General features: G+C 35.5%; 4 protein-coding genes across 4 annotated transcripts; 2 read left to right on the top strand and 2 right to left on the bottom strand.

Moving 5' to 3' along the window:
• Window positions 1-964: 964 nt before the first annotated feature.
• Window positions 965-1,990, bottom strand: LOC129575911 (coagulation factor X-like). Its single transcript, XM_055460148.1, has 3 exons — window positions 1,910-1,990; window positions 1,772-1,844; window positions 965-1,707 (listed from the first exon to the last, which is right to left on the bottom strand). The coding sequence occupies exons 1-3, from the start codon at window positions 1,988-1,990 to the stop codon at window positions 1,028-1,030; spliced, it is 834 nt and encodes a 277-aa protein (XP_055316123.1). The 3' UTR covers window positions 965-1,027.
• A 403-nt stretch (window positions 1,991-2,393) lies between these two features.
• LOC129575912 (mite allergen Der p 3-like) lies at window positions 2,394-5,112 on the bottom strand. The gene is made up of 4 exons (XM_055460149.1): window positions 4,988-5,112; window positions 4,876-4,891; window positions 4,682-4,771; window positions 2,394-2,971 (listed from the first exon to the last, which is right to left on the bottom strand). The coding sequence occupies exons 1-4, from the start codon at window positions 5,036-5,038 to the stop codon at window positions 2,394-2,396; spliced, it is 735 nt and encodes a 244-aa protein (XP_055316124.1). The 5' UTR covers window positions 5,039-5,112.
• A 1,026-nt stretch (window positions 5,113-6,138) lies between these two features.
• On the top strand, window positions 6,139-9,818 carry LOC129575876 (zinc finger protein OZF-like). Its single transcript, XM_055460037.1, has 2 exons — window positions 6,139-8,219; window positions 8,457-9,818. The coding sequence occupies exon 2, from the start codon at window positions 8,460-8,462 to the stop codon at window positions 9,816-9,818; it is 1,359 nt and encodes a 452-aa protein (XP_055316012.1). The 5' UTR covers window positions 6,139-8,219; window positions 8,457-8,459.
• Window positions 9,819-10,094: 276 nt separating this feature from the next.
• LOC129575913 (zinc finger protein OZF-like) lies at window positions 10,095-12,709 on the top strand. The gene is made up of 2 exons (XM_055460150.1): window positions 10,095-11,094; window positions 11,336-12,709. Exons 1-2 carry the CDS (start codon window positions 10,984-10,986, stop codon window positions 12,707-12,709), a joined length of 1,485 nt encoding a protein of 494 aa, XP_055316125.1. The 5' UTR covers window positions 10,095-10,983.
• The last annotated feature ends 12,256 nt before the right edge of the window (window positions 12,710-24,965 follow it).

The raw sequence follows: 24,965 nt of genomic DNA on the forward strand, positions 1-24,965 counted from the left end.
GTGGGCTCCCGAATTGTTGCGCTCTTTGGACGCTAACGCCCTCAGATGCTTTGCGCTCTCATGCACTGCACGACCTCGCACATAGGGAAAAAATGCCCTGGATTAACATGACAATTAATCACTTAATCATTGGGCCAAATGATCAAGTGATCAATTAATCGATCAATTGATCACTTAATCATTTCACCAATGATTAATTGATCACTCACTTAATCGCAATTCGTCCACGCGTAGTAGGTGTTAGTTATGATAAATTAGGAGAGAAATGACTGCACGAACGATCACATAAGAATTATTTCCTTGAGTCGCTTTTTAAACGTGTTAAGAGAATATTCAGTAGGCAATTGGTTGGCAAATGTTCGTAATTGAGCTCAGTGCCATTACGGTAAATGCTTTTGAGTCCAAGAGTGGTACGAGTTCTATCGGAACGCGGCCTTGTGTGTGTACTCATCAGATATGTATGGTTGCTTGTGCTGTTAACATTGTATTTAGTTTTCATTAGTCCTTTTTGAATTTTGTGAATCATTAATATATTGTTATGTTTATACTTATCTGTAGTTCTTTTTATTTTCTACAACAATGCCAAAGACACCTAATCGTTATCCATTTTCAGTAGCGAGAAAAATGCAAAAATGTCTTTTCCGCTCAATGCTGAGTAGCAAAAGTGACACATTGCTCGCAGCTTTATTTGTCGGTTTTTTCTCAAAAAAAAATTCCGTCTGACTTATGGATAAAGAGCTCATAAGTTGTTCATTCGTTCTATGGGTGTCGATTGTATGATTCGAAATCATAGTTTTCACATTTTTTTACACTTTTTTCTCGATTTTTGCCTGTGTGGCGGCCATCTACATGGAAAGTTTGTATTAAAACCTCGTTGTAATATATATCGCAATTATTTCAGATAATCACATAACTGCGCATGGGCGAATGAAAAATAAAATGCGTTTTTCACAAATTATCGAATTTATTCGGTTCTTTTGTTGAATATCAAATGACAGGGGCAAAAAAAGAGACGGTATTCAGGCGCCTAAACCTCTTTTTTTCCGGCCGATATTCTTTTTCTTTGATTACGTTTTACCCTTGGCTTCCGGATCCAATCAAGCAACGGTGCAATCGGTTGAAAAATAACTAACTGATCAGGTAAACGATTTATGGTCATGCCCACGAGTTTGTTATTCTTTTTCGAAATCATTGGACCTCCAAACGTAGAGAGAGCTCCCATGCTTTCATCGGAAGTGTAACACATCAAATGCTTTGCATCAAATACGCGGTTCACTTTCGGTTTGCATTTGGCGCCATCCAAATACTTTGTATCATAACGTCTCGTTCTCTTTATTCCATCCAATACCATATTACCATAAACAGTGACCATTTCGGACGGGTCATTCATTTTGTAATCTTTGTCTACCAAATCGATGCTGCCGACGTTATCGTTGAACTCCAACGGTTCTTCCAGTGTAATCTTGGCAATGTTAAATGCGAATCCAGAAAATGTGTATTTCTCATGAATTTCTATCTGGTCTTCAGTGACTTTAAGTCTTGTCGCATTTCTTGATAGTTTATTAACGATTACGTAGACATATGGGGCGCCGAGCACACTATGCGCACAGGTCAAAATCTCCGTTTTTGACAAAATGATTGCATTAAATAATAGTTGAACACCTTCGTCAGAATCGGCATAATCGTCTTTGTAACCAGTAAGAAATTCTATAATAAAAAAACATCTCAGAATGAATATTTATGTTTATGAATCTTGAAAAATCACACTTACTTCCAGGTACCGTTATATCGGCTAAAAATTTAGCTTCGTTAGGTGTAAGCGGAGGTGGAATTAGTTTCACGCTCTGAAATTAATGTAAAAAATTATTTGGTTTGCGTTGTTGAGAATATGGGCATTGTGATTGGATACCTTTGGGTCATGAATAAAATCAAGGAATAGAGTAATTGGAAGGAACGATCCGCGACCACCTTCTGTTCCGTTTATACCCATTGTATAGAAGTAAAAATCGGTAATATTTATTATTTTCGTTATTACTTATTACTTGTAATAAGACCGGTAATAACTATTACCGCCATCTTATTACTTATAATTAGGAAGAAAAGTTTCATACAAAAAACATGTCAAATGTCGTCAAACGCATTTATTTTTCTTCAAGATTATGTCGTCTGACAATATCTGACATGTTGCATACCGAAAAATCGGTAATAAGTAATCGTGTGGCGGCTGTTGAACGTCGAAGTCATTTGAGGCGACGCGAGCGCCCCCCATTTCAAAGGGCACATCAATGTAATTTAACATTTCAAATCGGAACTACACAGCGCGCCAATTCGAAATATAGGAAAATATAGTGTCAACAGCCGCACCATGTAAGTAATAAGTAATAAGATTTTTATTATTTACTTCTATACCCCGTTATTATGCCCACGATTTTGCCATTTGTTTTTGAAACGACTGGTCCACCCGAATCGCCAGGTGTTATAATTTCGCCATCATTTTTAGCTTCACCAGTTTTAAAGTACAAAGTCTGACTTGGATTAAATGTGTTGACTCGTTCGACAACAGATATATAGTTTGCATCGCAACGCCTCAATATCAATGGTCCGATGTTGTTCAACACACCATATCCATAGGCAGTGACCACTTCTGATGGGTCATTCAATTTGTAATCCTCATCCACGAGTTCGATCCTGCCAACGGTATCGCTGAATTCTAACGGCGTTTCCAATGTAATTTTGGCAATATCAAATGCACCAAAAATTAAATGACTATAATGACGGTGATATGCAATATTCTCTTTTTCGACTTTGATTTTAATTTTCTGGTTTGCAGCCGATACAACTTTTGTACCAGCTACCACATAAACATATGGAGCGTCATACACACAATGGGCATTCGTGATAATTTCCGTTTTCGACAGAATAAATGCGGTACACCTACTCATCATTATTCTATTGGCATCATTTGGATGGTCTTTGTATTCATGTAAATATTTCGTAATAAATTCATTTCATTCTCAGTACAAGCAATAATATTTGAAGAAAAAATGAACACACACACACACAAAATTGCTAGGGGGAAACCGCGAATTTTTCATAAAACAACAAAATTCGTTTCAATATCATCTGTATGTTAACTCAAATATTTGACTAAATCTATAATCCACTATGAACGATACTTTTGACCACCACAATGTGATGAATTTTCTGACAGTAAACTGACAACGCATAATTGAACGCATGAGAATATTCTTGACCTGCGAAAAAAAGTTCGTTCCGAAATGCCTCATACATTCGTATAGCAACAAAAGAGACTCAAGAAAAAAGTGAGCATAAAAGTGTCCCATGATTATGGGGCACTTTTATTCTCACTTTATTCATGGGACTCTTTTATGCAATACAAATGTATGTGGCGTTTTGGTTGTGCATTTTGACTTGAGGCTTTTTTATGATAATTTTGATAACAAGGAATGCGAATTTCGATGTGGCGATAGCACCAATGGATTGGGCACAATAAATACTGTATCAAATTGGAAAACAAATTTTTTTAATTTTTTTTCGATTTACGGCTGTATTGCGATCGTCAACATGAGAAGTTTGTATGAAAACCTCGGAGCGCCGCTGGTATTGCATTGGCTTCTATGGCCAAATGTACACATGGAAATATCTCGAAAACGGCTGGGTTAATCGGCAAAACGGACCGTGATGTCACTCCCAAAGGGAGTGTAAACACCCGGCTGGTTTGACGGCCTAGAATACAAATCCGGTGGAATTTGGGCTGATCCATGGATTCTCAGGATTCGACCTGATTCTAGCACTTCAATTTCTTTCATAACAAAACATAGGTAGAATGTGTTTACAGATGCACATAAAAAAGGAAGCACTGGAATCTGGCCAAATCCAGAGAATCCATGGATCAGCCGAAATTCCACCGGATTTGTATTCTAGGCCATCAAACCAGTCGGGTGTATACACTCCCTTTAGGGAGTGACATCACGGTCCGTTTTGCCGATTTACCCAGCCGTTTTCGAGATATTTTTATGCGTAAATATTTAATAATATTATATTCAATTGCATTGGCCTATATGGAAAAAAACTCGAGCGTCGAAAACTTATGCTATTTCGCTCACACTTATGTGCAAAAAATTTTTTTTCCAATTTGATACAGTATTTATTGTGCCCAATCCATTGGTGCTATCGCCACATCGAAATTCGCATTCCTTGTTATCAAAATTATCATTAAAAAGCCTCAAGTCAAAATGCACAACTAAAACGCCTCATACATTTGTATTGCATAAAAGAGTCCCATGAATAAAGTGAGAATAAAAGTGCCCCATAATCATGGGACACTTTTATGCTCACTTTTTTTCTTGAGTCTCTTTTGTTGCTATACGAATGTATGAGGCATTTCGGAACGAACTTTTTTTCGCAGGTCAAGAATGTTCTCATGCGTTCAATTGAAAGTTATCATTTGCAGTGAATCGTTTCTGGAGAAAGTTCGAAAAATGTCACAGTTGTGATGTTGTGAATAATATAATTTTTCGATTTTTTTTTCTAAAATCTAATATTATTTTCAATTTTCTAAAACGTGGTCAGCCCCTAGCAAAATTGATAGAATATTTGAGTTTTTCGGACAAAAATTCACACGAAAAAAAAAATGAAAATTATTCTAAAGCAGACTTACTTGAGGGGGTAAGAATTCCAGCTACAAACTTTGCCTGTGACATGTTTTCAATCACTTCGCCCTTAAGAAGAGCTTGCGAGAAAAAGCCATCTGTTCATTAGAAAAAAGTTGAAATTTCGAATTGAATATTATAAAAGTCTGAAAAAATCTTTTCGAATCATAAAAAGCGTGTACGAAAACAAAATTTTTCTTACGTTTTCCTTGAAGTTCCTAGAAAGAGAAATTTCGTGTTAACTTTCAGTTCTACAGAAATATCATTTTTTATTGGATAAAAGTGAAAACGATAAAGGAATAGAAAAAACTTACCGAAAATTCAACGATAAATAGCACCGATAACCAACCGTGTAGTAGATTCATTTTAATTTGCCAACGAAATAGAGTTTTAATCTCTTGCACAATGAGAGTAGAGAACCGTCTTGTACTTCTTTAGAAGATCATTTGAATTCGTTTGGTCTTCCCTATGCGGTGCTGCCTATTTTATACCATTCATACACCATTAGCTGACACGTACCATGCAACGTATAATTGATGAATTGTGGTATTCTGCAGTAATGGAATTTATGAACTGAGGTCGAATAACACTATGCGACAAATTTTGAAAACGAAACTCCCCCAAGAAGAGGAGACTCATTTCTAAGGTTTTTTTGGCCCACTTAATTCAAATCTGATACGGAAACCGCAATGAACGTATCTTGGAAACTAGACGTGCCAGGACAAACTAAGACCACATTTGGATTAAGTGGGAGCAAAAAACATTGGAAATGAGTTTCATTTTCTGTGGTTGTTTTTTACTGTTGCATAGTGTTATCATATTCAGACACTAAATGAAGCTCAATAACGAAATTCCTTTGAAAGATACGTGTAGCTGATACAATTTGTGGAAATTTATAGAAAAAATGGAATACGTTCGAAAACATTTTTTTTTCATTTTTTTTATTTTATATTCAGATGTACCTGGTTCGTAATTTGGTTATTTTCGGCTGTTGTCAATTGTTTTAACACTTACTCATTGTTTCTTGTGTTCATTTTTGTTCTCCAGCCTGATGATGTTCCCAATAAGAGCGAAACGTCGCACAATAAATGAATAATCATTTTCGAAAACGGCTTTTGCCCAACACACCAATTTTGTATTTATTCAGATGGAATGAAACAAAACAACAGCTATACGTGTGCACCAAAGGAATTTAGTGTATGTGATGTTGGAGTGCACAACTGCACAGTGATGATATGAATTTACTTTCAGGGTACTTTTTTGTTCAATTCGTGATGAAGGGTTATCATGTATGTACAAGCCACAGAATTAATTCGATTTGCATACTTTTTTTTAGCTTGGATTCATATGAAAATCCATTTCATTGGCCGTAATTCCATTTTAGTTGGACTGTAGCATTTTTCGGGAATGTCAGCGAATAAGTCAGCTGCAAGTCGACATATAATTCATCCTCATATGTAATTTATGTATGCATATCACTCTCACATTCGATCGTTCGACGTTCATCTCGAACAAGCGTGTTCCTTCCAATAAGCATTTGATTCGATGTGAAGAATGCAAGAAAATGCAATACGATTCAGTCCAATCATACTTTTATAACACGAATGCTCAACGAAATGAATTTATCACATTCGCGATAGCGAGGCATGCACATTTGACAATTTTATCATTGCTGCACACTTCATTTCTCCCTGTATCTTCTTCAGACAAATCTCACACATCTACTCTTTGCATTGCCACAAGAAACACGATCTTCTAGCTTGACTCTTCTTCAAGACATTGTTTATGATATTCGACAGATAAATGAATGATTCAGAATGGTTCAATGTCATTTCAAATAGTTTTACAAGTCACAGGATTAATTCTGTCTGTGATTAGACGGTGAAATAAATAATGATAATAATTCGATTTGCATACTTTTCCATAAATTCAATTTCATTAGCCTTGATTCAATTTGATTTTGCTCAAGTGTATTTTCCACGAATGTCAACGATCAACTCCGTTGCCCGTCGGCGCATATTTTATGATCACATGTGATTCAGTATCTCACTTTCACGTTGGATCGTGCGGTGTTAATGTCAAATGAACTTGTTCCTTGCCAAAAGTATTTAGTACATCTCAAGTAAAAATTCACACTAATAAAATCGCTATGCTGTAGTTATGCTCACACTGATTGTCGTTCAGAAATTAGTGTGACCCATACATTTGTGAGCGACAATGAGTGTGGCATATATTTAGAGTGTGTAGTGTATGTATGTAACACTCGTTGACGCTCACAAATGTATAGGCCACGCTGAATTCTGGACGACAATCAGTGTGTGTATTGTGTACACACTCCAATTCGATTTCCTGGCACGTTAGAGCAAAAAAGTGTCCAATATTGTTTGAAAGAGAGCGAGCGATAAGCATACAAATTGACACCGAAATTGCTTTGCACTCGACGCCGAGATCTCATTGTCTAGTGTCCACTCTCTGTATGGTAACCGAGCGTGAATTTTGCTACTGAATTGCCAACAGAAACCATTAATGAATCTGAAAATCTTCTGAATCTGTCGGAGCACTTCTGAATGCTTTTGAATAGCTTCCAAAATGGACGAATCTACTGAAAATGAGTAATGGTCCGCGGTCAGTCGCGATTTTCGCGAAGCTGATAAGAGATAGAGGCTTGGTGTCTCCGGCAAAGTTGTAGTACTCAAAGTCTCCTATAATTTTGCTCAAGACTGCTATGTCTTATCTCTTATCAGTTAGGCGCAAATCAAAAACACGCGCATATAGCAAGGTTTTTTTGCTTATCAATTTTCGCGTTTTCCACGAAACTGATAAGAGATAACTGATAATTGTCTAGAGCTAAGTTGTAAAGGACCTCATGCGCTATAAATTTTTATAAGACGCTAGGTCGTTATCTCTTATCAGTTCCGCGAAAAACAAGGTAAACCACGACTGTACACCAAATTTCGCGTTTTTTTCGCGTTTTTCGCGATTTTTTTAATGTGAATTTTTACTTGAGATGGACGTGATGTGGAAAATGCCAAAAAAAATCCACAATATAGTTCATTCATCAATCAGATCATCCATTCCGTATCGTTGTCAATGACACAAAATTTGTTAGTAATTCATTCACTTCGTACAAATGACGTTGAATATTGGGGGTTCAATCAAGAATTTCTCTACTTTAATATCTGTTGCTCATTGAACATTACTCAGACATCGCGAATTTTTAATTCGAATAACAAAATTATCATAATTCCGATTCGAATGTGTTCAACAAAATTTGGATTTGTGAAATGCAATTTCACGTGAATTTAACTGACATTTTTGAATCGGACTACAAAGTTGCTCAAAAGAGAGCTACTGATTGACACAAGTGTGATAAAAGTCACCAATAGAAATGAAAGAGTGTGTGTGAATCGCAGCAATGATGCCGCTGGTTGTGGTGCTGAGCTTGCGATAATATTCATTGAGTTACACAGTGAGGTAGACATCTTGAAAGACGACACGCGAAAAAAATCATTTTCACATTCAACAGAAAAAAAGGCATCGACGGACGTAAGTGTTGAATATTTTTCATTTATTTCAATGTTCAGCTCAGAATATCGAAATTATCAAGTGGAAAAAACAAAATAAAAAGTATTTTAATAAAAATAATCGAAAAAAGCCCAAGATACGACTGTGCATTTTTAGTAGGTACTTTTTCTTAGCCACACACGCGACAAACACGTCGTTTGCATTGAGTTAGTTCATTTGGTAAATTTTGATTATTAATATCTCCCTTGAATACAATAGGAAATGAACCCATTCAAAGGTGTTTCTGGTAGACGCAGCGAGCGCAAGTCAAAGTCCGGAATGGTTAAAGTCAAACAAGAGCCTGGTATTAAGAAAGAGCCAAACGAAGGCGATGCTGTCATGAACATACCACGGCCGAGAGTTGAGGGAAGGTATCGTGCGAATTACGAAGAGCCGATCGACTTTGGCAATGACTTCGATCAGCTCAAAGATGAATTCAAATGTGAAGAAAAAGAGACGGACAAAGAAAAAGACTCGACGCCATGTGAACGATCGAATGAAAGCGCCGACGCCAATGATGATGACAACGAAGAGCCTTTGGATGTTGTGCAACCACCAAAACCAACCGGCAACGGAAAAAAGCGAAATAAGACATGGAAAAGCCAGAGCAAAAGAACGATTCCCAGGAATCAAGTGGCCAAAAAGCAAAAGAAGCACAAATGTCATGTGTGCAATCATTTGGCAAGTAAGAAGTCTAACCTCAAAAGACACTTGCGAACTCACTCTGGAGAAAAGCCGTTTCAGTGTGATCTTTGTTCGAAGTCCTTTGCTCATAAGCATGTTTTGAACCGTCATAAGAAAACGCATGGCCCAAAGCCTCAGTTTCGTTGTTCAAAATGTTATCAAGGGTTTGGAAAAGAATCAGCTAAAATGGATCATGAAAGGCTCTGCAGTCCCCAGCAATTCGAATGCAACACTTGCGGATATCTGACAATAAAAAAACCGAATTTAGAAAGACATATGCGCACTCATACAGGGGAAAAGAGGTTCGAGTGCTCAATTTGTTTCAAGTCGTTTACATCCAATTCTGAACTTCAAAGACATTTGATGACTCACAAAGTTGAACTGCCAAATGCTTGTTCCAAATGTGGTCGACGATTTGCCACTCTCCAAGAGAAGCAATCACATGAAACGCACTGCCAACTAAGTCTTCTTGCATGCAATCAGTGTCATTACAAAACTGTTCTCAAGCGTTCATTGAAGCTACACATGCAAGGAAAACACGGAGCAAAAAGATCGATCGAATGTCAAATTTGCGGAAAACAATTCGTCACACAGATTCAATTAAATCAGCATTTGTCATCAACACACAGCGAACAATTCTCATTCCAATGCTCCAAGTGCTTCGGAGGATACGCGACCGCAGAAACAAAAGAGGTTCATGAAGATAGCTGTGGCTGGCGTCGGTATCAATGCCATTTGTGCAAAAAGTATCGGCGAGAAAAACACATGTTGAAGGCACACATGCGAAAAGATCACACCGGAGAGCGGATTCAATGCAAAGTGTGTGCAGCAAGCTTTGCCTGGAAAGGTGATGCAGATAAACACATGATTAAAGTTCACCGTTCGACGAAGAAATAAGTCACCCATTCCGTAGATTTATTAAAATGTAGTCAAGTCTGAACACTAACTTTTAATTGAACTCATAACTCAATTCACCGAAGAAACTTTCAGTTGCAATCATTTCCAAATAACATTTAAGATTTTATTAATTGCAAACAATCCATCAGTGCCGCTTAAGATTTAAGCTCCATTTGTGAATGAAACAAAACGTAAATAAATTAAATTGGAAATAAAAAACGGAAAAATGTTGACATTTATTTCGGAGCTTTCTTTTTGCAGCAATTCTCTTGGCTAACGAAACAAAAATGGTTTGAAGATGTTTTGTATTGGCAAAATCAACTCCGCATTCTAATTGGGTTTGTATGTTTTTATGATAATGTTTCAGTTTCAAAGCACGATGTTTCCCCCAATTTTCAATATAAATATTCTTTCATTTCAATTGATTTCTAAATATTATTCGTTCATCATTGCTGCACACTTCATTTCTTGCTGTGTCTTCTTCAGAAAAGCCTCACACATCTGCATTTTGGATTGCAAACAGAAACACGATCTTCGAACGTGACTCTCTTTCAAATCATTGCTGATTAGATAACGATACTCGACAGATGAACGAGTGATTTTGAGTGATTCTGTGTCATTTCACGTAATTTTACAAGCCACGGAATTAATTCGATCTGCATCCTTTTGCAGCATAAACGAATAATGAATTCATCAATTTGATTTTGCTTAACTGTATTTGTCCAGGAATGTGAACGATCAATCCTTTCGAATTCACATTGCTTGAGATCTTTGACCATTCTTCCTGTTCTGTTGTCAATGACAAGATAAGTATTACCAAATTCATTCACTTTGTACAAGTGACGAGGAATATTGGCGGTCGAATTAAGAATTTCTTTACTTCAATGTGTATAGCTTACCCCCCATTGAACATTGCATCGCGAATTTTCAATTCGATGGCGAAATGATCATAATTCCGAGCGAAATGTGTCCAACAACAATTTGGATTTGTAAAATGAACATTTCGAATGAATTCAACGGGCATTTTTGAATCGGAGTCCGAAGTTGCTCAAAAGAGAGCTACCAATTGACATGAAGTGTGTGCATGTGGCGACGTTGTCAACTTAACGAAATGTCACCAACGCGAATAGCAAGCGTTTGCATCGCAATATCAATGACGTAGGATATGCTGAGTTCGCCATTGTTCAGTGAGTCACCGAGTGAAGCAGACATCCTGAAAGACGATACGCAAACAAAATCAATTGAATTTTCAGCAGAAAAAAAGGCATCGACCGACGTAAGTGTTGAATATGTTTTGAAATTCATTCCAATTTTTGGCCCAGAATTTCGTGATTCTATTATAAAAGTAACATGTCGATTCGAATTCATAAAATTTATCAAAAAGAGCATAAAACAGATTTGTAGATTTGGTGTTGACTTTTTCTTGGCCACACACGCGATAAACACGTGGTGTGCATTGAAGCGATTCATTTACAGATGTTTGATTTGTTTGTCTATATTTCTCCTGAATCCAACAGAAAATGAACCCATTCAAAGGTGCTTCTGGTCGACGCAGTAAGCGCAAGTCAAATTGTGCAAAGGTTGAAGTCAAGCAAGAGCCGGTGATTAAGGGTGAGCCGAATGACGGTGACGATGTCATGAACATTCCACGGCCACGAGATTATGGAAGATATCGTGTGAATTACGAAGGACCGATCGACTTTGCGTATGACTTCGATGAGGTGAAGGATGAAATAATCAAATGCGAAGAAGAAGAAGAAGAGACGGGCAAAGGAAAGGACCCGGCATCATGTGAGCGATCGAATGACAACGCTGTCAATGATGATGACAACGAAGAGCTAATTGGTGACACAATCGATGTGCAACAACCGAAACCACTTGGGAGCGAAAAGAAATGGAATGGAAGCTCCAAAAGACGGAATAAACAAACGATTCCCAGGAATCAAGCGGCCAAAAAGCAAAAGAAGCACAAATGCCATGTGTGCAATCATTTGGCAAGTAAGAACTCTAACCTCAAAATACACTTGCGAATTCACACTGGAGAAAAGCCGTTTCAGTGTGACGTTTGCTCGAAGTCCTTTGCACAGAAAAGTATCCTGAACCGTCATAAGAAAACGCATGACTCAAAGCCTCAATTTCGTTGTTCAAAATGTTATAAAAGATTCGAAGAAGAATCAGACAACATCGATCACGAAAAGCTATGTAGTCCCCAGCAATTTGAATGCGACACTTGTGGATATAGAACGATCAACAAATCACATTTGAAAAGACATATGCGGACACACACCGGGTATAAGCCGTTCGAGCGCTCAATCTGTTTCAAGTCGTTTACAAGCAATGCTTATCTTCAACAACATTCAATGTCTCACATCGATGGACCGCCGAATGCTTGTTCGAAATGTTGTCGACGATTTGCCACTCCAGACAATAAGCAATCACACGAAATGCGCTGTCAACAAAGTCTTTTCGCATGTAATCAGTGTTATTACAAAACTGTTCACAAGCGTTCGTTGGAGTGGCACATGCAATCAAAACACGGAGCAAAAAGATCGATTGAATGTGAAATTTGCAGCAAACAGTTCGTCCAACAGATTACATTAAATCAGCATTTGTCATCAGCACACAGCGATCGATTCCCATTCCAATGTTCCAAGTGCTTCGGAGGATACGCAACTGAGGATGTAAAAGAGGTTCATGAAGTTAGCTGTGGCTTTCGTCAATACCAATGCCATTTGTGCAAAGAGCATTCTCGTTCCAAACAAATGTTGATGTATCATATGCGAAAAGATCACACCGGAGAGCGGATTCGATGCAAATTGTGTGCAGCAAGCTTTTTCCAGAAAAGTCATGCCGATCGACACATGAAAACAGTTCACCGTTTGAAAAAGTAACATTCCGTAGATTTATTGAAAGGATAGCTGAGTTTGAAATCACTTTTCCAAAATAATAATCATTTATTAGGTATTACACACAAATTGAACTTGAAATGTAATACGATTGAAAGACTTTCAATGCAAGCGTTCAAAATTATTTAATATTTTTGAATACAAATAATTCAATTAGTTAGCAACAATTTAGATTTAGACTCCGTTTTTGAATAGAACCAAACGAAATTAAATAGAAATAAAAATAAAACTGAAAGGGGGAAGAATTTTTACTTTTATTTCTGAGTTTTTTTCTTGCAGTCATGTTTTCCGTTACCGAAAGAAACAAATGGATTTTGAATAATTAACAAAATGAACTTTAGACGGGTTTGAACGTGTTTATGTTAAAGTTTCAGCTTCCAAGTAGATTAGCGCATGTTATTTGTAAGTCGAATTATTCAAATGTTTGATGTGGATTGGTTTCGAACTATATGTGCTTTATTCCTTGCCGAGTCTTCACTATAAACAAAACAACATTTTGCTAATGTATACTCATTTCCATTAACCCTCTAATGCATTAATTTTTCCCAGGGCTGGGAGTACTGGTACTTGATTGATTTTTGGCCATAGATATTTAAAAAAATATTCATAATCCTAGATTCCTCATGGTTCAGTCAGGAAATGCGATTGACATAAATCAGAGAACAATCAAATCCATTGTTTAAAAGTGTCAAAAATTTGTCTAATTTCGAGTTCGAATAATTTATTTTGTCAAATTGTTGTTTTTGCACACATTTTTGTTTATAACTTTACAATAACAATACATAGACAAATATTGCCAAGAACAAAAATAAAGAGAGAACATTGACGAATAAAAATTCTTTTTGAAGCAATGTCATCCGATGTACGGTTTACGTTCTACAGGTGTTGCCCGTCTAGAGGCGGTTGTATGCATTAGAGGGTTAATATCTGTGATGTAAAACTCATTTGACATATTTCGGGACGCACTCCTGAGAATATAGAGACGGTTTGAATATTGAAAACCACAGATTTCGCTCAGCTATGAAAAAAACATGAAGCAATGTTTTTGGATTCAAAAATCTTAAGGGTTCCACGCAAACTCGAAGGCCGAAGATTTTACTGAATAGCTGGAAATATAACCATTTTATGTGTAAACTATAGATATTGCTTCTTTTTATTTATAAACTGGGAATATCTAAGAATTTTTTGAATCTAAAAATTCTGGAAGTGGATTTTGGTGGATCCTCAGGATTGTTCAAAACCGCTCCTGGTTTGGAAGTGGATCCTCAGGATAGACCAGGGTATTGTCAAACCCAGTCTGATCCATCCTGAAGATCCACCAAAACCCACTTCCAGAACATAATTTCCAAGGTGAATGTTGAAATATTTTGAAATAATAGGGATTTTGGTGAATCCCTGAGAATGTGAGAAAAAAGAGAGAAATATTGAAATTTTAGATGAATTTCAAGTTGCATGCAACCCCTAGCAAAAATCATTTCTTCTTCGACCAAATTCTAAGCACAACTTGACAGCAATTCCGCGGTGTTTATGAGTTTAAAATGCATGAACATCTAGAAGAAGCAATGCGATCAAGTAGGTCTTTCTGTGCCAAAGTCTCCACTTTTTCTCTCAAAGCCAATGACTTTTTCGCCTAAAGCAGTTTCAGGGACTTAATATCCCAAATTGATAGAATCCGAACACGCACGGGAATTGTTCACTGAATAGTTCGACGTCAACTATCGCATGTCTTCCGACATAGTGCATTTTTGAAATGAACATTTTGGAATAAAAAGTAGGCCTTTTTGAGCCAAAGCACTTCACTTTTCCTTACAAATTCAATGACTTTTTCACTTGATGTAGCGACATCTGTAATGAAAATTCATTTGTTCGTCTCCATTGATACATAACATCCAAGGGTATGTTTCGTATTGTTTGCTTTGACATTTCTTCGTAACAGATATTAATGGAAATGACTATACATTGTACAATGTTAGGAGAAATTTAAAGCAAACCGAGATTCCTCCGGTGAACGAATATTTTTTGACGTAGGATCGCATTGTGCTGATTTTGGTCCAACACATACTGTTATCTAGTTTTCAACAGGCAATGTTAGTTACAATACAATGTATACATTGTACATATACATATTAATGCAACCAATAAATGGTGTTAGCGGCTACACAGCCCGAAAATTGGCTGTTCTGAGCATATTTTTGCTATTTAGTAAAAGCAAGATTCAAATAATTACCATGTACATTGTACATAGCTGCTTGTTGTAGTGATGTGTTTCCGTCAAGGCTCTGCATCCATGTCGGCACCATGTACCTATTAATTGAATCAAAGTGAAAAGAATGTTTGTGATTTTAAGTTTGTGAATTCAGGAAAATTATCATTCGAAGCTGACCAGTGAAACGGTGTTCTTCCATCAAGAAGCTTGGCATTGATTTCAGCGCCTATAGCAACACACTCACTCACACAGTGTAATAATCCTTTTTTGTTAACGTCAGTGATGCAAACCATTTAAATGCGCTGCAAAATAACAATACTACCATTCCGTTAATTGCAACCGGCGACTCGTTATGCATTTAACCCTCTAATGCATGCAACTGCATTTAGACGGGCAACATTTGAATGCCAATATAACGTAAACCGTACGTCGGTTTTTTTCGTCTTTTGCACTATTCGTCTACATCAAGCGATTTCTGAGTTATAGACAAAAATGTGCGCAAAAACGTGAATTTGACAAAATAAATTATTTCCTTTCAAAATTAGACATATTTTTGACACTTTTAAACAATGGATTTGATTGTTCTCTGATTTATGTCAATCGCATTTCCTAACTTAACTGTGAGGAATCCAGGATTATGAAATTTTTTTTATTATCTATGGTCAAAAATCAACCAAGTACCAGTACTCCCATCCCTGGGAAAAATTAATGCATTAAAGGGTCAAGTATTTGCCATTTATAAATGAAATGTAGTTAATACACATCCGCACACAGAACGCCATGTTTGCGCACATTTTCTGTTTAACATACATCCGTTTTCCAATCACTCCTTCAATCCATATTATGCAAGCGATTAGCTCGTTTCAGGCATTGACTTTTTATTCATTTTAATGCGGTGTGTATGCAATCACAACAATGTTATACACATCGAAGTCAAAAATGTGATGTTATGCAAAAATAATCGTGCATTTGATTGTGTTGAATGAGCTATGATTTTGGTCTATCGAATGCATCCATTTCGAACACGAGCACATAAAATGCGCAACAATTGAGGTCAGTAAAATCATCAGCTAATGATACATATGGTTGCGTGTGGGTAAAATAACAGATCGATATTTTCCTGTTGAATTATGGAGGAAACAAATCGAAACCAATTGATTGACAGCCAATTTAAGATAGTGATTGCATTGCGTTCGATGTGAAAAACTTCATGTCGACAAGCTCATTTAAGGAGAGAATTTAAATAGGGAAAGTATAGCAAGTGGACAACAAAAACTAATTTTCAGAACTAGTCTAGTTTAAAGAAAACATATTTTGGAAACATTTTCCCGTCCGTGTGAAATGGAATTTTTAGAGATTTTTTCGAAAAGCGACACCTTAATCACTTTTGATTTTGGAATCACAAATGTAATTCTTTTTATTTAGCATTAACTTAAACTAATTTAAGGAGCTATATGAGTCAAATGCATGTTCATGTTCAATGTCACGAATTAGCAGATATCCTAAATAAAAATCAACCAAATCCTTGGCGCTATTCTGGATAATCTTTTGTCATTTAATAGCCACTGTGCCCAAGATGATCAAAAACTAAACTAAACTTGATCGATTTAATCTTCAGCACAGAAATTTTAAAGCAAAAACTCAAGTAGGTACCCTATATTTCAAATTTATCAAGTTAGGTAGTTTATACAAGTTTTAAATTTTAATGACGTCCTCGAGAAACATGCATCAATAAAAAGCGACGATTGGGTGTGGAAATTATAAATAATGTGATTTATGTATTTTTATTTTTTTTTTTTACATTTTCATACATTTATTTTGTTAACTGTGAATAATTGTTGCATCAATAAATATTAATAAAAAATATTATTCGCTTATTGCCCACTCCTACTTTACCAAAATATTCCAATGTGCAATACATCAAGTTCAATCCAGTAAAATGAATCGGTTGTTGGAAACGTCCAATTGTATCTACCGAAGTAGCATTAAAATATTAGAAATCATTGATTATCGTGCCTATGTCCATATTTCCATACATACATACTATGTTGTAGGATGCCTTTCATAGTTTAGATAAATTGCGAAAATTAATGTAGTACGACCAAGATGCATACATCAGCTGAAAAAGGAAATTTTGGGAAAGGAATTTTAGGAATGAATACAGAAAGTTAACTGCCGGGCATACCGGCTTAGCTAAGCTTGGATAAATTTAAATCTAAGTTCTCAGCTTTAAGATCGACCCAAGTCTTAAATCTAACCCTTAGTTTTTCTTGCTATGTGTTGATATTAAACGAAAAAAGGGGAGAAAAAGCGGAGCTTGGACCTAAGACTTGGATGTTGCTAAGATTAACTTAGCTAAGTTACGGTATGCGCTGGTTAATAGTATTGAATGTGAAAAGTTAATACTAAAGAAACTCTACAAACTTTTACCTTGCCAAAATATTCCAATGTACAATACATCAAGTTCAATCCAGTAAAATTAATTTGCTCCTGGGAGCGTGCAATCATCACGATGTTGTATTTCTGAAGCTTCAATGGAAAAGCGTACCATTCCGAATCGTAAGCCGAAAAGCCAATATCTGCGATTTTATCAGTGACCATATTCGCAAAGATGCAATAGAAAGATTGCCAATACGTGGCACAAACTACGCACATGAGGTTGAAAACCAATGCGACTGCATCAAATTCGGCCTAGAATTACAAGGAAAACCTTCATCATTACTCATTATTCAATCGCCATCGCTCTGGAATTATTCAAGCAAAATAGAATTGAAACGTTCCAATCTTACATTTTCGGTCGTATACAAAATCGTTGCGAAGTAAACCGCATTAACCGGTAGAAGTGCAAAAATTGCAAGGCTGTTAATATCCGCCACTAAGTTGAAAACCCTTTGAAAATGATTCATTTGAATATGACACTATTTCATGAACAATTATTACTCACTCATATATTTTATTGTGATTATCAATCGATTGGCATAGTTTCTTACGAAGCTCCCAAACCAATTCACAGATTTTGCGTGGATTGTTTTCGTTCTCAATTTTTGCAACATCTTCGCTGGTCGAATGGATTAGCAGGTCAAAATGATCATAAATTGCACAGATGTAAATGCAGGAGCTCACAAATAACGATGTAGCGGGAATCATTGAAGAGCCGTACGTAAATTCCATATTCAAATAAATAAAATAGACCGCGTACCATCCCAAGAGAGTATTTGAATTAAAAGGCAAGGCGAGATTGACTGGTAATGGCCATGTCGTTGTGTCGAGGTTCCCAATCAAAATACAAACAATTGATAAGCAAAATGTTGTTATATACGCTGCTTGTTGGGCATGTACAAAGGCAGAAATCATTTTTGCCTTTTTTTGACATTTCTGCTCACATTTCCAGTAAATATCGTGACCTTCCTCGCCATTATCTAATGAAAAACTATTTGTAAGTGAATTTAAATTCAAATGCCGAATTTGAATTTTGAAATACCTCCATCAACGACTTTTTGTAAAACGCTATGCAACTCTCTAACTTTCTCCTTGTTGAGCGCAAGACTGAGAAACATACCGGTGCATTGAATTCCGGCAAGAAAATTAACACCTGATTTAACCAATAAAGAAAATTCGGACAAATGTCCGAGTATAAACGTCGAACTTGAGATCAAGAAGAAAGGTATTAGAATAAGCATCATATGGTAATTTGCATATGATTTAGAGAATTCAACGGTTGGATCGACTATATTGTAAGAATAAAGACCGATACGGGCTTTAAGGATTTTTTTGATATCGAGCACTTTGAACGGGACCTTCATGATTATTTGATGTAATCTTGTTTTTATTCGATTTTGATGAAATAAGTTCCTTTTTGCTTCCACTTTCAATCCACGGTCACCGCACAAGATAAACCAAAGCAATTACTCGTTTTGGGCACTGGCTCAAATTTTCATAATGAGTTATTGTTTTTGAATTGAATTTATAAAGTGATAGGCTTAAGTGATACCGACGATTATTATTCGAGTACTAAATTCTAAGAACCCATGCAAAGCTTTTATATAGTTTCAGTGCAACGTAAATTGAAAATACGATTATGTGTTCTCTTTGATTGCTCGTATTTTTGTTTCTAAGAAATTGATATAACTGCTTGTGAAAATGGACAGGAAAATGGTATTTGTGATTTTCCCCTCACCCACTGTTTCAATATGTTTTTGTTAGAATCAAATTTTGTTGAACAAGTTTGTTTGAATTGTCATGATATAATGATAAAATTGTTCTGCCATATTGACGATTTCTCTTCGGAAGAAAATGTTCAAAACAACATTTCATAGAATAACCTTCTAAATCCTTTTCCATACAAAGATTATTTTGGAGATCTGCTAAATTTCTAGTACTAAATATACCAAACGGCTAACTAGATTCGTCGCACATCATGTGTTACTACGGTATCATAGCCCTACAAGAATTTTGCGACAACGTTTACGCAAACGTATCGGCAACCTTCCGCAATAGTTGTCACAAAATGCATGAACTGTGATCAACTTCATTCGAATTTAGTTTATTGTATTTTTAAAGGCTGCAATGGCTGATTATTCTCCTCAATAATTATTTTAAATAAGTTTTTATTCCTTATTAGCAACGATGAGCAACATGAAAAGTTTAAATAAAACCATTTGAAATTATGTTTTCAATGTTGGATACAATTCGAATTTACATGTTTACGCAATGTGATATGTCGCAGATATGTGGGCGTAATGATTTTGCGTAAACCTGTACATTAAAAATCCTATCGCAATGCGGAATGTCGCGGGAAGGTTTTGCTTTACGGCGACATGTCGACGTAAACCTCAATGTATCGCAAAATTCTTGTAGGGTAGTCCATTATGGGGTCGATCATCGTATCACGTTTGATATAATTGGGTATCACCTATTTATACATGATTGATCATATCAAAATTCAACCTAAAATTGATGAACATTAAACTACATAAAATATACAATTGAAAACCACCTATCCGAAGTCATTTCGGCACATCTTCCAAGATTTTAAAAGTGATCTAAATTAATCTTTGTACGGAAAATAATTTAATTTATTTTATTTAACACCGCCAAGAACTGGCTGAATAATAAAGAGGTTTGGCCAGAAGAGAGTGCAAGAACTGTTACAACAATTTACAATAAATTACTATAAATGTCAATTCTCGCCTTGTTAAAATCCTGGCTCTTTTCATAAATTAGGTAATGTTCACAAGAATAGGCACATGAAAATAAAACACATGTATATTGTTTTTGGTGTTGAACACCGTGAAGTCCAGAACATTTAAATAAAATAAGACGAACACCTTATTGACTCCACAAAAAGTTTTTCGATCAAAAAAGTCATAATTCCATTATTTAAGATAAGCAAAATGTTGTTATATACGCGTTATTGAGATAAAAACTTGCAAACTATTACACATGTATGTAGTATGACTTGTGTTTTTAACCAAGATGGAAATGCTTGGAAGTAGTCAGATAGAAAACGGTCCAGAATAAACTTTGGTAAATGTTTCTAAAAGGACAGATGTCATGCGAGGCGTTAGATGTTATACACGTTGAGACTTTGGAACTGCAAAAGTCATCATACAATTTATACCAGTAAAATAAATAAATTGACGAAAAGTTTTACGTCGGTTTATGCAGATCCATGTTGGTTGTTTAGTGCTATAAGCTAACATTAGACCATAGTTGGAAACGTAAACAAGAGCAGTCGTACTATATGGAGAGAAAAATTTTAGACTGACCGAACATAATTTAAAATTTATTAAATCTCCCGCTCAATGGTTGGCTATATAACAGACGAGTAAATTTAAAATATATAGATGTAAAATCACAGAAAGGTACATATCATTATATCTATACATATAGGAAGTATGTAAGAAAACAATTTGTCAGTCTTGAGAATAATAATTAGTGGTATGTGCAGATGCAATTGTACATTGCGTGCGATGAGTTGAATCCTGAACAGGTGGTCGAAATCTGAGGTCATGCCTCGTTTTTGTTTATTGGAATCAGTAGAATTGCGAATAGAGTGTGGTACACGGTCGAACCACCGCGTTTTGTCCTTGGTGGATTCCAAATTAGTGTGAGAATTTAAAAGGTTATTTTCTGAAATTTGGTTTTGAACGTGTTTTTATGAAGAGAAATCATCAATTCGTCAATGGCAAAACAATTTTATCATTAAATCATTATATCATGAAAATTTGAACAAACGTGTTCAACAAAAATTTGATTCGAACAAACAACGACCTAATCACAAGGTGAAATGACCATATGGGAAACTTTGCAAATGATATGCTTCGAAAAGCTCGGTTTCGTTACTTTGGTTACTATTTGAACAGTAAGTGAAGGGAAAATCACCAATGCGATTTTCCTGTCGATTTTCACAGGCAGTTATATGAATTTTTTAGAAAAAAATACGAGCAATTAAACAGAAAACGTAGTCGTATTTTCAATATACGTTACACTGAAACTATATAAAAGCTCTGTACAGGTTCTCTGAACATTCAGTACTCAAGTAATAATCTTCGGTATCAGTTAAGCCTATTACTTTATAGATCCAACTCAAAAACAATAACTTATTATGAAAATTTGAGCCAGTGCCTAAAATGAGTAATTGCTTTGGTTTATCTTGTGCGGTGACCGTGGGTTGAAAGTGGAAGTAAAAAGGAACTTATTTCACCAAAATCGAATAAAAACAAGATTACATCAAATAATCATGAAGGAACCATTCAAAGTGCTCGATATCAAAAAAATCCTTAAAGCCCGTATCGGCGTTTATACTTACAATATAGTCGATCCAACCGTTGAATTCTATAAATCATATGCCAATTACCATATGATATTCGTTCTAATACCTTTTTTCTTGATCTCAAGTTCGACGTTTATACTCACACATCAGTCCGAATTCACTCTATTACTTAAATCAGGTGTTAATTTACTTGCCGGAATTCAATGCACCGGTATGTTTCTCAGTCTTGCGCTCAACAAGGAGAATGTTGTGGATTTGCATAGCGCCTTACAAGAAATCGTTGATGAAGGTGATTTATAATTCAAATTCGGCATTTGAATTTAAATTCACTTACAAATAGTTTTTCATTAGATAATGGCGAGGAAGTTTACGATATTTACTGGAAATGTGAGCAGAAATGTCAAAGATTTACAAAAATGATTTCTGCCTTTGTACATGTCCAACAAGCAGCGTATATAACAACATTTTGCTTATCAATTGTTTGTATTTTGATTGGGAACCTCGACACAACGACATGGCCATTACCAGTCAATCTCGCCTTGCCTTTTAATTCAAATACTCTCTTGGGATGGTACGCGGTCTACTTTATTTATTTGAATATGGAATTTACGTATGGCTCTTCAATGATTCCCGCTACATCGTTATTTGTGAGCTCCTGCATTTACATCTGTGCAATTTATGATCATTTTGACCTGCTAATCCATTCGACCAGCGAAGATGTTGCAAAAATTGAGAACGAAAACAATCCACGCAAAATCTGTGAATTGGTTTGGGAGCTTCGTAAGAAACTATGCCAATCGATTGATAATCACAATAAAATATATGAGTGAGTAAATAAATTTTCATGTCATAAAATACTGTCATATTCAAATGAATCATTTTTGAAGGGTTTTCAACTTGGTGGCGGATATTAACAGCCTTGCAATTTTTGCACTTCTACCGGTTAATGCAGTTTACTTCGCAACGATTTTGTATACGACCGAAAATGTAAGATTAGAACGTTTCAATTCTATTTTGCTTGAATAATTCCAGAGGGATGGTGATTGACTAATGAGTAATGATGACGATTTTCCTTGTAATTCTAGGCCGAATTCGATGCAGTTGCATTGGTTTTCAACCTCATGTGTGTAATTTGTGCCACGTATTGGCAATCTTTCTATTGCATCTTTGCGAATATGGTCACTGATAAAATCGCAGATATTGGCTTTTCGGCTTACGATTCGGAATGGTACGCTTTTCCATTGAAGCTTCAGAAATACAATATCGTGATGATTGCACGCTCTCAAGAGGAAATTAATTTTACTGGATTGAGCTTGATGTATTGTACACTGGAATATTTTGGCAAGGTGAGAGTGTGTAGAGTTTCTTTAGTATAAGCTTTTCACATTCGATATTATTAACCAGCGCATACCGTATCTTAGCTAAGTTGAACTTACTTACTTACTTCGTTGTTAGCAACATCCAAGTCTTATGGGTTTTGCTGTTGTATTGCCTCCATACACCCGTTTATGAATAAAAATGCACTTTGTTGCTAATTGACCGATATATTTCGGGCTATGCCCATCATCAGGATCATCTATTTAACAATTGGAATACATTTCATTCAAAAATTAGTTGTAAATCTTACGTAAATTTAAACAATAAATACACACTTTGGTAATATTTATTGTTTAAATTTACGTAAGATTTGCAACTAATTTTTGAATGAAATGTATTCCAATTGTTAAATAGATGATCCTGATGATGGGCATAGCCCGAAATATGTCGGTCAATTAGCAACAAAGTGCATTTTTATTCATAAACGGGTGTATGGAGGCAATACAAGAGCAAAACCCATGAAATAACTTTACCCGGCAAAACAACAACAAAAATGAATCCAAGTCTTAGGTCCAAGCTTCGCTTTTTAGCACTACATGAAATGTAGGGCTATTGTTCTAGGTTTTTTTTTCTAACGCTTTTTTAAGGTTTTTGAGGCCTTTTTTCGAATTCAGTTAAAAAAGGTTATCAAATTTTTTATTTAATTAAATCGTTAAGTCGCTTTAGAGTTTAAATATATTAGTCATGGAATAAGTAAATAAAATTTCAATGAAAGTAAAATTTAAAAAACTTAAAAATTGATATTCACATGTCAAATAATATTAGCTAAATTTTTATAAATTCTTTAGTATAAAAAAGGAATACTACTGAATAACGCAGTTCATTTAGACACAATATGAATTTAAATAAAAATTGAATTTGGTTACATAGATAAAACTGTGAAAGGATAATTTAAGCACTTCAATATATATGATAGCTAAAATAGAGGATATATAAGTGAAAAACAAAATAACACAATGAAAAATCATTTCATATCAACGCATAGCAAGAAAAACTAAGGGTTAGATTTAAGACTTGGATCGATCTAGAGGCTTAGAACTAAGATTCAAATTTATCCAAGCTTAGCCAAGCCGGTATGTCCGGCTGGTAACTTTCTGTATTCATTTCTAAAATTCCTTTCCCAAAATTTCCTTTTTCAGCTGATGTATGCATCTTGGTCGTACTACATTAATTTTCGCAATTTATCTAAACTATGAAAGACATCCTACAACAAAGTATGTATGTATAGAAATATGGCCATAGGCACGATAATCAATGATTTTTAATATTTTAATGCTATTTCTGTAGATACAACCATCTGATGCAAGATGAGTTTTACTAAAAAAAATTCAGCTTGCTTGCAGTGTGTAAATCAATGCATTTTCAATTATTTAACCTAAATAGTTGTTTTTAAGTTGAATCCAATGTTGAATTCGTTTTTTACTGGCGTTGGGTAGTGAGCGTATATATAAAAGTACGATGAACATTTCGTAACGTTCAAGATCTATAAAACCTATTGAAAGGTTTTAAAGTAATTTTTCTTATCAAATAGCAAGATGTACTTAGGTTGTAGAATGTTATTTTTATTATATTTTCGGGGTTGGTCTCTTACCCATAATTTTTATCAAAAGGCGCGCACAGTACATAAGAGCTAATGCAAAAGTCAATTAATGCGCATAAGTAGCGTCACCTCGGAGAGTTACCATAAGTCGTATGCAATTGATGTTGAGAATATGAAGAAGAAGAAGTAAACATTGTAAACATTTCCATTGCAATAATGGCAATCAGTAGAGATGATGCTCATGTGCCGATCGAATCACTGTTACAGCCCTTCGATTTTTATTGAACAATTCCAATGCACAAGCACAAGCACAAGCACAAGCACAAGCACAAGCACAAGCACA

Source organism: Sitodiplosis mosellana, unplaced genomic scaffold (assembly GCF_009176505.1).
Source record: "Sitodiplosis mosellana isolate CC-2019 unplaced genomic scaffold, AAFC_SMos_1.0 Smas_scaffold_6170, whole genome shotgun sequence".
Taxonomy (NCBI): domain Eukaryota; kingdom Metazoa; phylum Arthropoda; class Insecta; order Diptera; family Cecidomyiidae; genus Sitodiplosis; species Sitodiplosis mosellana.